This window comes from Python bivittatus, unplaced genomic scaffold (genome assembly GCF_059951505.1).
Source record: "Python bivittatus isolate LINGU-HERP-01145 unplaced genomic scaffold, Pbiv_v1 ctg000340_np1212, whole genome shotgun sequence".
Classification (NCBI taxonomy): Eukaryota; Metazoa; Chordata; class Lepidosauria; order Squamata; family Pythonidae; genus Python; species Python bivittatus.
In genome coordinates, this window is record NW_028277056.1 from 19,826,918 (window position 1) to 19,840,041 (window position 13,124).

Genomic DNA, 13,124 nt, shown 5'->3' on the forward strand with positions numbered 1-13,124 from the left:
ATGCTGGCTGGGGAATTCTGGGAATTGAAGTCTACACATCTTGAAGTTGCCAAGCTTGAAAAATGTTGATGTAGAAGGTTCAAAATTGTAATCCCTTGCATCTCCATATAGCGAGACTGTGCAAATCTTTTGCAAGACATGCCTTGGAATGCATGGGAGCACATACAAAGCACGTCGTTTTGAATTGTTAAAGCAGCTGCATTACCAGAGAAGGGAAACATTAGCTTGCATGGACAACAGTGGGGAGGGTCAGGAGCAGTTTCCGAAGCAGCCACAGAGGTCTGGAAGCTGGCGCAAGCTTCTAATAAGACTAAGCTGCTTTAGCATTCTGAAACAAGGTGCTTCACGCAAGCTCTTGTTATTTACGAAGCACCTATCGGAAAGATTTTAGAGGGACATTCTGGAGTTGCCAAACAAAACAAAGGTTGGTAAAAACAATACTGGATTAGATGGATCAAAGGCTTGATTTAGTAGCTTCCTACGCAGCAGAATTAATCCAATGCAGTGAAGAATGCTTCTCCTGATCACCATCGGTCGCAGATATTTAAGAACCCAAAGGAACGTAGAACCCTTCTGGCAATTTTCAGCAAGCAGAAGTGGTCCAAAATGATTGATTACTAGGTTGGTACAAAACATAATGGCTTGGTTCACAACCATTAAGATTCCAAAGTCCTCAGATTGATGACTGCACAGTACAGTGCCTGGATTCACATATGACATTAAATAGTCTGATTAATGTTGGCTTAGAATGTTGTGTGTCCCTTAACATTCTGATTTACAAGTTAGGGTTTATAACTGTAGGTGAACCCATGGCCTACAAGCTACATGCAGCCCTCAGCCCCCGTTTGGTTACCCCATCCTATGTTGCCCAATAGGCAAAATGTCAGATTTTCAGTGATACATTTTAAGTAATGTTTTTACTGAAATGAAGTTTAAAAGGGATGCATTACACATCACATTCATTCTTGAAGCCTCCAGCTTCACTTTCCCCCCCCAAAACAAGTCTAAGCTGAAAATATTTGGTCTGTCTTCCTGGTGCAGTTAAGGATGTGAAGCCCTCACAGACCAACGTCATAACTTTAAAAGTGTGGCCCCTAGGCAAAGAAAGTTGCTTACCTCTTGTTTGTGAATTAGTGCGATGTGTGACCCTAATGACTGTTGGCTTAGTCAAGAAACCATGGTTAACAGAATCTTGATTTAGCATGAGGTAGGCCCCTAGCCATTAGCTTAGCCCCCCCCCGCCACACCAATTTAACATGACAGAGTAAATACTGTTGCCGAGTATATGAAATGGCAACAGGACAAAAGTCATGGCCTAAATGAATGCATTGCACACACTCAAGAGGAGCTTAACTGCCCACCGATATTTCCAACATATCCAGAACTCAATACAACTGGCACAGAATGGCTTCCTTGCACAACTCTGCTCTAAATGCATGCTTACCTGGTCACATCCTGCATTCACCAGTTCCTGCAACATCTGCCTATTGACTTCAACAATTGCAGAGGTAGTGCCCAACTCATTAGCAAAGGGCAATAGAGAGTATCTGATTTCTCGCAGTGCTTTCTGGTAATTTCCAAATTTGGCAGCTGGTCGGATTTGCTGTTGCCTGGCAGCATCTTTCCCCACTAGAATTTTAGGGTCCAGAGAACTTTCGCCGCTTGGTCCAATGGCTAATCCCTGACTAGAAGATTTGGCAGGCTGTTTCAAACCTTCCCGAATCTCCTGTAGTCTTTGTCTGCTGTTCCCAGAGTAAGTAGTAGCAGGGAAAGTCTTTGGCCTCATGGTTAATCCAATTTTGTTTCAGCATCAATACCGATTTCTTTTGCGTATAATCAAAGGGATGTAGATATTTAACCTTGTTCTCCTGGAAGATATCAGTTTGTTATAAAACATTATTCCCTGATAGCAATTCGCAGGTAGATGGCAAACCTCTGTGGCAAATCTTGTCACTTTTCCCCGTCCCTGACACACAAATGGATCGTCATGGAGCAGTAGCTGACATCATTTCTCTTCCACTCAGTTTTTATGGTTCCTATAGCTAGAGAGAAATCCTAAAACTTCTTGTGGTTTTTTTCTCCAGTGTCTGAAAGAAAAAAGAACAAAGATATTTCCATGCAAGTCTTTCTTACTTTAATTTTTTTGTCTTAAGATATGAAAAAGAATCTGGAATTACCTTGTTTTTATTTATAAAGTATTTTTCTTATAAAACCAAAAGCAACAATTAATAAAAGATAAAAACTATGTAGGATATAGAAATACCTCAGAGTTAGAATCAACTATAAAGTGTTATATTAAACCAATCCACCACTAAACCCAGCATTAAAAAACCTTCTCATACAAGAAGCTCTTAATCTTTCCCTTTAACAGCATTATATATCAAGGGGATTGATTAGAAGGAAATTCTAAAGAACTGGACTAACAAAAACAGCTCAGTATTGAAAGTAGAACAAGAAGCCTGGGATTTCAACCTTTGATCTATGATGATTAGGTAGCACTGCACAAATCACTTATGGGAGCTTCACAGAAAAAATGATCATGAGATCTTTTCTTCATGTTGTCTTCAGTTTTGAGGAGGAATAATGGACATCGTTTCATCAATGGCAATAATGACAGAACCACAGGAATGGATCCAATGCCTTTATAGGTCACTAGATTCATTTTCGGATCTGGAATTGTTTTTCCAGCAACTGAGAATGGGTACAGACTTTTATAGTTTAATTCTACAGTGTGCAACACAGAGAGAACAGGACTGGGGGAAAGGGCAAGTTGCTCAAAAGCAAGTTATGGGGAATGGAATGTGGTTGGGATAAAAACATGATGAGATAAACTGCTACACGCAGCAAGATGATCAGGAAATCTGCCTTCCTCCACTTCGCAACACGGTACAATAGTTGAGTCATAATAGCTCACAAACATATGTACAGTGGGACAAAGCACATTGACCATTGTTCCCAGAAAAAACAGGGTCACCCAAAAGGAATGAATGATGAATGATGAAGCCCACAGAGACCAGACCAGAAAGGCTGGAGATGGAATCAAGAAGCCTACGAGAAGCATGCTGAACCAAAGACACACACACACACACACACACACACCCCAGATGGTCACAAACCACTAGATGATGACTTCTTTAAGAAAGCAAGGCTGAGTTGGAGAGGTTTGGACCTAACCCACCCAAGCATTCATGAAAAGGTAGATCAATCAGGCTTCCTAATTTCAAGCAATATTGTCTCCCTGGTCTGGGTGTCTTCTTTCTTCTCGGATCAAATCAATGTAGCTCCAAAGCAGTATGACCTGCAGTATGTATCTTCAGCATTTTAATGCTCTCATACGATTCCCATTCACTGGCACTCATGCAGGAGATCTTTTCAGAGCCAAATGCATAATTAGGACTCTGTTATCAAATTCCTGAGCAAATGTATATGGCAACCCTACCTTTCAACTAAAAACAAAAAAATCTTTTTTTAAAAGATTTTTATCCTGCCTTTATTATTTTTATAAATAACTCAAGGCGGCAAGCGTACCTATTCTCCTCCTATTTTCCCCACAACAACCACCCTGTGCGGTGGGTTGGGCTGAGAGAGAGTCACCCAGCTGGCTTTCATGCCTAAGGCGCGACTAGAACTCACAGTCTCCTGCTTCCGAACCTGGAGCCTTCACCACTAGACCAAACTGGCTCTTGCAGTCCTTTCAACCCGAACCCTTTCAAGACTAGTATGTTCATTATCATTATTATACCTTCATCATAATCAGAGGAGTAGAAGAGACTTTCCTGCAGCTGACTTAATGGAGTACCAAGCATCTCAGAAATATTACTGATATTCCTGGAAGCCTTGGCAAGGAATATGCAAAACAAAATTAAGTATTTAAGTATTTTTCCTCTGTATCCGTGATGCAGAATGGGAATAAACCACAGTCATTTCTGTCACTGCTTTGGAAAGAAGGCTTATTTTCATTCCAGCTTCTACGATTTTTGGAAAAATGGAAAGCCCCTTTTCCTCTATAAATAACTGCAAAGACCACATGTACACTGGAAGAATGTGAAGATAAGCCATACACATTTATTTTACAATAACTGAGTGCACACATTAAATTCTTTGGGGCACTTATTCCTCTTCCAAATCACCAGTTAAATGTATTAAAAATGACGTACTGCGATTGACTGAAGTAAGCTATAATATCTAGTTAAAAAAATCAAAGACTCCTTTAACTCAGACTTGACTCCTGTAAGTCCATGTAGTTTTCTTGGCAACAATACAAAGATCTTTTCTCATTCCCTTCTTTTGGGATGTATTTCCAACTAGTCCAAAGCCCTCCTGGTATTCATGAGGAGTCTCCCATCCATGTAACAAGGCCCAGCTTCTCAACCCAGACAAGTACATTGAAGCTCTGAGATCTAATAGCACTACACTTTAATTCAATTAAAAACAGATTAAGAGGAATATTTGGGAATATGACCTTCTCATCTGGTCTAGGTGGATTTAGTTTAGGATTTACTGTACATCAACAAGAACTCTTGACTTCCAATGGTTTTAGCATTACTAAATAAAACTAATTTTTAAAAAAGTTTCTGACCTGGTGGCCAGCCCTGTATGAATTACATACTGCTTGCCTTCAGTGTCCTGCATCTGCAAAATGGGAGTGTTTATTAGTAATCTTTGATTAGGTCTTTGGGCATATCTCCTAGATACTTTGAAAAGTGCATGTTAGAATCCCTGATCTATTGACTCAGATAAAGAGCTGTATATTCAGTGCAAGGCTCATGGGTTGAAACTTCCTCATCCTGCCATTACTTTTTACCTAGCTGAGCTCTTTGCATCTAAACTTGGGATTCCAAAAAAATTAAGTAAATCCCATAAACCATAGCTTGTCTGTCCACTGCCAACACTGGACTCAATCACTATGACATTCATACAAGATTGGTACAGTTTTGATATTTTAAAATAGCATGGACTTCCTGAAAAGTTATTTGTGCTAAGGAGTTATCAAAGAAATACGTACATTAAACAGGCAGTATGTTTAACCATATCCCAATTACATCACTCAATAAACCTTAGAAAAGGAGGCAGACTTGTCAGTATGATACTGTTTTTCTTGAATCCTCAAAGCCTTAGAAAGTTAGTTAGAAAGGTCTAACTCTTCAGCAAAGGCATTACTTAAAGCAGCCAAAGAGCGGGAATTAGGCAGAGCTGTGTGTCCTATATGATTGACCCTATACTCCTAGAGCCTTCAGCAGAGGTAGATACTGTCCTGCTCTCCAGATGTTTTGAATCTAACTTCCATAGTCCCAAACTACCTAGGGGGCAATCTATTTATACAACATCATCAAGATTAGCAAAGCAAAATCAAACACAAAATGAGAAGTCAGTGGCAGGAAAGGGAATATCCTGGACCACAACTGGAAATGAAGCATGGTGAACAGTTATAGCCCATTCACAAGTGTTTGCTAAGGCCTGCCTGCATGGAAGATTCAATACTTCAGGACATCCAGTAAGCGATATTACTGAAAACCTTTCAAAAAGCAGATAACTAGGTTATGATTAGGAGCTAGGCTTAGACTTAGCTGCTATGTCTGGGATCACACATCATACTAAACCAGGTTCATTTTAACACGTTTGTTGAATAAGCCAAAACTGGCTGGGTTTGGCTAGTCAGTTTGGTAAACAAAGTCATGACTGAGCACAAGGGATAAATTCATCCTACGTGTCTTGCAAAGACCAGCCTCTCACCAAGACCCCTTAAAGCACTCCATCGGTACTCGCCAACCAAGAAATACAAAGGGATTGTCTGGGGAACCCAGCATGAGGTGATCTGTAATTTTAGGAACAGGATCCTCATCAGTGTAGTGTAAAGAAATCCAACCAAGTGGCGGCAAATTGCTAACATCAAAAGCTAAGCAGAATCAGGCTTAGTTATAGTATTTGGATGGGAGACCACAGGAAATACTAGATTTGTAGGACAGGTTGAGAAGTCAACAAGATATCCTAGAAGAAGGCAATATCCATGCTGTTGCCAAGGAAAGCACAAGCTCAGATTGAAGACTTTATCTTGAGATTTTATTTAATCTAGCATTATCACTAACCACTACCTAGCAAGGCCATCAGATTGTAATTTGATGAAAAAATATGTTAGGCCTTATTTTGGAGATGATATGATTCATCTCTGGCCTTTGGTATGATTGCATTATTATAGTATGATTATTATTGTATGATGATGATATAGTATGATTATTGTATGATTATTATTGTATGATCGTATTGTAATACAGATATGATTGTATTATATTGTATTATAGCACTGTATCACACATTCAGATGGATGGTCAGTCCAGCCCCAGTAGTCAGTAATAACTGACTAAACCATCATAGTTTTATTATCCAAGATCTTTTACCTTGAAGTACAATGAGCTAAACTTGGCTTTTGAGCATGAAAACATTAAGTCTATGCTAAATTCTACCATAACATTTTCCTATAGTCTTCTCAATATATCTACATTTTATCTCAAATATAATCAATGTTTGCTACCACCAACTAAGCTTATACTCTGCATCCAAGACCACTGTATGATGACTGTTTTTCTTTTGAAATGAGACCTGCTGCTACTTAATTACTCAGTATTCTTTTAGCACTCTGTATATGCTCAGGAACACATCTTCTAACAAGGACTCCTGCTGAATTCAAATCTCCAAGAATATGTCAATCCCCACTTGGATGGAGAGGGTTCTCCCCAAAAGGACTTCTGCACAAAATGTACCACTAGTAGATTTCGGAGGAAGATCAAAGTGGGCCATACAACTTCTGTTCACGCTGAGAACTAGCTCTTATGGATTCAGTAAAGAAAATGTGCTCTACTTCAGGTATAAATTATGACCTATGTTAAGAAATGTGTCAGTTCCATAGAACTAATTGATAATAGGTTTCTCTATAGCTTAAACCAGTTGGAGCAATAGTGACTGTTAAAATGTATTTCTGGAGCTGTTCCACAGATAGAATTTGTCTTAACTTCTCAATCACATTAATGAGAATCATACACAAGTAATAATAAGGTAATTTGTTTTGCACTGACTGCAAATGGAATTCCAGGAGGGCTATTTTAATGCACAAGGCTTTATTCCCCTGGAAACTGGAAAACTGAAATTGAAATATTCCCAATGCAATTTGCCACAGAAAAAAGACTATGCAGTCAGAAATTTAATGATTTAGTACAGTAATATACTACGCAAAGAGCATATAGGGCCTTTGTTACCTGTCTAGTTAATTTCCCTCTTTTAAAACAGGAAACTCAATGCATAGTCTTGTGACTTCATTCTATATGGCTGATGTTTTTCACCCTGCCCCCTCCCCCCCCCACATCCTGTGCTACACAATTGTGCAACGTGTATTTGCAAATTTGCCAAATCAGTTTAATGACACACTAATTGCTGCTATATTACATTCACTTTTGTGCCTGACATATGGAGTGGGTAGAATGTTGCCCAATTTCTTGGGACCTCAGAAGAAAAGAGCCCAGTTGTCCCAGTATGACCTTCATACAGACAGACTACTGCCGTATCTTGGGTGCAAACCATTCCCACTCGGCCCCAAAGACATCCCCTTTTGTCCAGCATAACCTGTGTGCAGATAGAAAAATCACACCTCTCTTGGAAGTAACACTCTCAAGAGTAAGGTATGCAAAAGGACATAACACGTAGCACAGACAAGTCTACACAAATGTCAGGTAAAGTCCCTTACTGCAGAAATACATCAATCTATGAATATTTCCTCGTGAACTCCTATTCTCTGGCACTGTTTCATAAGCTATGTAACAATTAAAAAAAATCAAAATACCAGTTTTGTTGGCCCAATCTCTGTTTTACATTTCAGTTTGATATAGTTATGTCAATTAAAATCATCATAGTGCAGTCTGATGCTGATATACTGTTAAGTGGGTTGAGTTTAATTTAACAAGACTTATTTTTCAGGTATTTATTTATTATTTATTAATTCAATTTTGATGTTGCCTGACTCCAACCAACTCTGGATAGTTGGTAAGCATGTAGAAGCTTGTAGTTTCATGGCACAATTACTGTCAATACTGAACTTTCATTTCTGGAATTAAAATCAGCTTAATGCAGCAGTCAACAAAAGGAAACTCGTTTTGTGGCCAAAAACATTTTTGTGATATTAGTTTTCATAGGGGAGATTCATCAGATACTTCACCGGGTATGATGAAATAAAACTGTTGACTAGAAAAGCCCATACCATAAGAAATTTGCAGATTTTCTTAAATAAGCAGTTGAAAAATTTGATCTATCTGCTCTCATTACAAGCCACCAGGGAAGTTTTAATTCTCAAGAGAAAATTAACTCCACCCAGAGCACTCCTTAAAAATGACTGATCAAACACCTGAAACCAGAAAATCATTTATCCCCAAGAATGGGAAATTAATATTTATAAACATCAAAATTAGCTTCTTCTCTTATCAAAATTATCAATTACCTCCTCCCAGCCCTGTCCCATATTTCTGTCCAATTGGGTCTTCTTTAACTTTCCTTTGATATCACTGCTGCTACCTCTCGAACTCTGCAAAAGAATTTCTCTTCCCCACTAACATCGGCAGGGGAGTAGAAGAAAGTCACATTTCTGATAATAATATAGATTTCACCTTCAAATGGAATACAACAGGTTTAGCATCACATGTAGAAACGTCTACAGGACTCAAACATGGAGAGAGGTATGCATGGGTTCTCTCCTGGATTCATTGCTCTTCATGTTCATAAATGTGTTAGGCAAAAAGATGCTCATCAAATCTGTAGAGGACACCAGGTTTGGTGGGATTGCTAACACCACCAGAACCAGGCTCAAGGTTCAAAAGGATCTTGAGAGACTTCAACCCCGGACCCTGCCCAACAAGATGCTGTTGAACGGCAAGAAATGTTAGGTTCTCCTGCAGCTGCCCAGATAGCCAGCACAATCTAGGTTGTATCAATAGAGGTATAATGTTGAAATCACAGGCAGCAATAGTTTTGCTCCATGCTGTACTGGTCAGACCACACCTGGAAAACTCTGTTCAGTTCTGGTTGCCACAATACAAGGACGCTGAGAAACTGCAAAGAGACACAAAGATGCTGAGGGGGTTGGTGACTACATACTATGAAGAACGGTGAAAGAACTTGGTATGTTTAACCCAGTGTTTCTCAACCTTGGCAACTTTAAGATGTGTGGACTTCAACTCCCAGGATTCCCCAGCCAGCATGGCTGGCTGGGGAATCCTGGGAGTTGAAGTCCACACATCTTAAAGTTGCCAAGGTTGAGAAACACTGGGTTAGCCTAAAGAAGAGAAGGCTAAGGGGAGACCTGATGGCAATCTTCCAATATTTGAAGGGCTGTCACAGCGCAGAGGATAGGACAGTCCTGAGGATAGGACAGGAACCAGAGCTTCACAGACAGAGATGCAAACCTAACATAAGGAGCAATTTCATGACTATGAGAGTTATTAAGCAGGAGAACAGCCTGTCTCCTGGAGCAGTGGCTGGAAGTTTTAAAAGGAAGAGTAGACAGCCATTTGTCTGGGTGGTACGAGGATTCCTGCCCAGGGCAGGGGATTGGACTGGAAGCCTTCCAAGGTCCTTTTCAACATTACGATCCTATGAAACATACGGACACAGCAGAGGCAATCAATGAAAAAGTCAATTTATTACTGTGGCCGAATTCCCACCTCCCCGCCCCTTCTCAAACTTCGGCCAGGAGACTACCCAGGAAATGTCAGGAAGGGGCGGCGTCCTCAACGCAGAGGTGCCCGGCCCGAAAAGGAATCGGGATGGTCCTGCCCATTCCTCATGCCAACTCGTGTCGACCTCAGAAGCCAAGCCAAGCCAAGCCCAGGGAAGGGGGCGGCGGCGGCGGCTCGTCCGACGGAAAGTTGAGGACAGAGCGGAATCAAGGCTCCCTCCGCGCAGCGCGGGCCTGATTTAGTAAGGCTGGAAAGTTTATTCGGCGTTGGCCGCGGCTCTTCCGGCAGGGGCCAGGAGAGGCCTCCAGCGCGGTCAGAGGGAGCGCCCGCTCCGGCCCAGGGCGGGCTCGGGAACGGCCAGGCACCAAGCCCCTCGGCCCCGACCCTCCAGTTCGCCTTGGAAAGGCCTCTCTGGAAGGGCGCAAAACCCCGGAGCGGATGCGGCCCCCGGAGGCGCGGCGCTTCTTCGGAGGATGAGCCTAAGGTCCCTCGGCCACTCCTGTCCGCAGGAGCTGGAAGACCGCGAGCCTTTTGCACCATTCTTAGCACTCTGTTTCCTTTGTATTAAAAAAAAAACCAACCCGAATAAGAACCCACCCACCCCCAGATTTCAGATAGGCTATATAGGATCGGCCGGCGGAGCTCCGCCTCTGGCCGCGTTCCTGGCACATCTTCCAGGACAGAAATAAAATCATAAAAGCACATCCTTGTACTCCACATTTTTAATCCGAAATAAACCTCCCCAGACCGATCAGATTCCGCCATGTTATGCACCGAAAGGATCGAACCATTAGCACTCCAGTGGGCTCGGACAGGTCCCCTGCAGGAGTAACAACTTCCAAGAGGCTTCGACCGAGGTTGCCCGTTCAAACGTTCCACGGTCCCGCCACTTACCCCCCCACTAACCGTGCAAGTTCATTCGCATGTAACGCTCGTTTGCCCGCGGCACACCCGTCCAGGGCAACACTCAGTGATCATTCTCACGAAACAAACGAATGTGCTCCGTGACATCCAAACGCTCCTGCGCGCGATGGGGCTGCACGCAGCGTTTCCCGGGGCGTCTGCACGGCCAGGAGATGCTGTCCCGGCCATTTCAGCCTGATCCAGCTAGAACACGTGCCTGGGACACGAAAAGGGCAGGCAAACCATTTGACGTTCCCTTGGCCACAAAAAAGGATCCAGGCAAAAGGGCTTTCTAGACGGCAACGGCTTTTCCCACCGGGCCTGGAAGAGAAAAGGTGTCCCAACCTTCGCCTACTGAGGCCGGCCAATTCAGCGGCCGACGATCCACCTTCCAAATCGCTGCGCGATTTTTCGCGTCCAGGTCGGCGGCGGAGCTGAGCGGACTTCAGCCTGAATGCAAATGGGTGGGTTTGGCCCAGGGGCCTCCCACGGCTAACTGCTCCCGCCAACTTAAGAATGCTGGCCGATCCAGCCCCTCTTCCTCCTTACCCCCAAGCCTGCGGTATCCTGCCCCCCTCCCGGCCGCTCCTGCCCGCGACCCCGCCACTCCGTCTGCCGCTCCTCAGCCAGGGCTCCCCTCCTCCGCGGCATGGTACCAACTTCGGCTTCCCGAGCCTCTTGCAACTTCCAAGAAGGCACCGCTGCCCTTCGCGGGCTCCCCGGCTCTCCTGCCTGCCCTGAGTAATTAGAACAATTTCTGCACCACCGCCAGCGCCGAAGAAGCTCCCAGGGAAATCTGCCCCCTTTCCAGGACTGTTCCCACCTCACTCTTCAAAGAAGGACGGCAGAAAGCTGCAGAGGAGCAAGGAAAGAGGGAGGGGGACCAACCTCCCCCCCCGGGGAAACCCTGGCCCCACCCCTCCGCAGCCCTTGCCTTCTTGCAGTAACAGGAACAGGGTTTCCCGTACTCACCCCCCTTCTTTCCCTTAATGCCCAATGGAAAGTCAGGGGGCAGCTTCCGCGATTCCCCTCCTGTGGCTGCGGCGGCAGCGGCGGCGTCCGCCCCCGGCGCGCGGCTCCGTCTCCATTCTTCTCTTTCCCCCTCTTGGGCTCCGAATGCGGCGACCGCGGGACACAGTTGGGACATTCGCTACATTGTTAGCATTCCATCGGCCCCACGTGATCCAGACTCGGCGTCATTCCATCTCCCTCCCTTCGCATACCAGCGGCGGAGCTGGGGGGGGGGGGGCAGCGGGATCTCGAGCTTCTGCTCGTCAAACACCGGCTGGGCGGAGCCAGCTCGGAGCTGCTGCGCCCGCCTCTTCCCTTTGCTCCGTTCTGGAGTAGGAAGGAGGTTCGCGGTCGGGACTTTAGTGGGTCGCCCCAAAGTGGGCTCGTAGCATCTGCCCGCACGAATGTCAGACAGCTGCAAACGCGTTCGGTTATAGCATGTTGGGGTTTTATAAGCGAAGTGACACGTTCTGGGACTAAAGCCATGCTCCGTTAAAATCAATGGGAGTGCATACATCATAGTTTTCTCGATGATGCACAGGACGGATGCAGACTAAAATATGTGCAAAACCAACTGCTGGGTTTATAAAGCATGGCTTATGGCTTGGTGTCTCATTGGGGTATTAGCTTATTCAGTAAATAATGGTAAAGAAAACCATGGCTTCTTAGTGCGATGGGTGGTTCATACATGTTGCTAACCCAGAGTGCAGTTTAGTTCTGAACTGCTTTGGTGAACCTAGCCATTGTGGCTTTCAAATTATGGTTTATGACTTAGCTGTCCATATGAAAGAATTTAATGCTGGCTTTTGCAGCAAAGTACTGCCTAGTTCAGCAAACTCTGTGCAAGGTGTGAATCAGGGATGAAGTTAATGAGCTGGTCTAGCTAGCTCAACAGGTCTATTCTGATGGAGAAGCTGTGATTCTTTTTACTTGAAAATGGACTGAACATGGGACTTTATACTGTACATGCAAAACTTCTATATCATTTTCTATGATTTATAGCATCTTCAACAAGAGCTGTATTGAACTCCCCTCTCATAGTCATATCCAGAAGAATTATTTATTCTGAAACACTATAAATCCCATTGAATTCAGGATCAACTTCCAAGCTTGCAGATTAACAGTCAAATTGCTGCATTTAAAAATAAATACCACTCTGTCCAAGAGTGGCTTATTCCTTAATAAAATATCCAAATCCATATTAGGACAAAACTTTTATTATGCCAGCTCAAAGGCCACAAAATATGTAAGTTTTTAACATCTCCTAATCTTTTCTTTCTTTCTTGGGCTCAATTTTCTTTTTTAGCAGGGCGGAGAGATCTTTCTTACAAGCCTCATCTAGCTTGGTTGGGCTTGATAAAGTTTTAAAGAGATACAAAATGGGGCTATTACAACATTCAGGGCGTTGAAATGGGACATCTATGGTGGATTGAATCTCAGTCATCAAAGTCTTTAAAAAAGAAAAAAACTGGTGAAAGGTAGAGCACTGAGTAC

General features: G+C 43.5%; 1 protein-coding gene across 1 annotated transcript in view; it reads right to left on the reverse strand.

The window, feature by feature from the left end:
- Positions 1-11,780, reverse strand: part of LATS2 (large tumor suppressor kinase 2) — a 50,739-nt gene extending 38,959 nt beyond the window's left edge. Inside the window, exons 1-2 of the mRNA XM_088140672.1 lie at positions 11,592-11,780; positions 1,445-2,087 (exon numbers count right to left, since the gene is read on the reverse strand). Of these exons, the coding sequence (XP_087996798.1) occupies positions 1,445-1,786 (342 nt within the window). The 5' untranslated portion in view covers positions 1,787-2,087; positions 11,592-11,780. The remainder of the gene's footprint in view (positions 1-1,444; positions 2,088-11,591) is intronic.
- Positions 11,781-13,124: the final 1,344 nt, after the last annotated feature.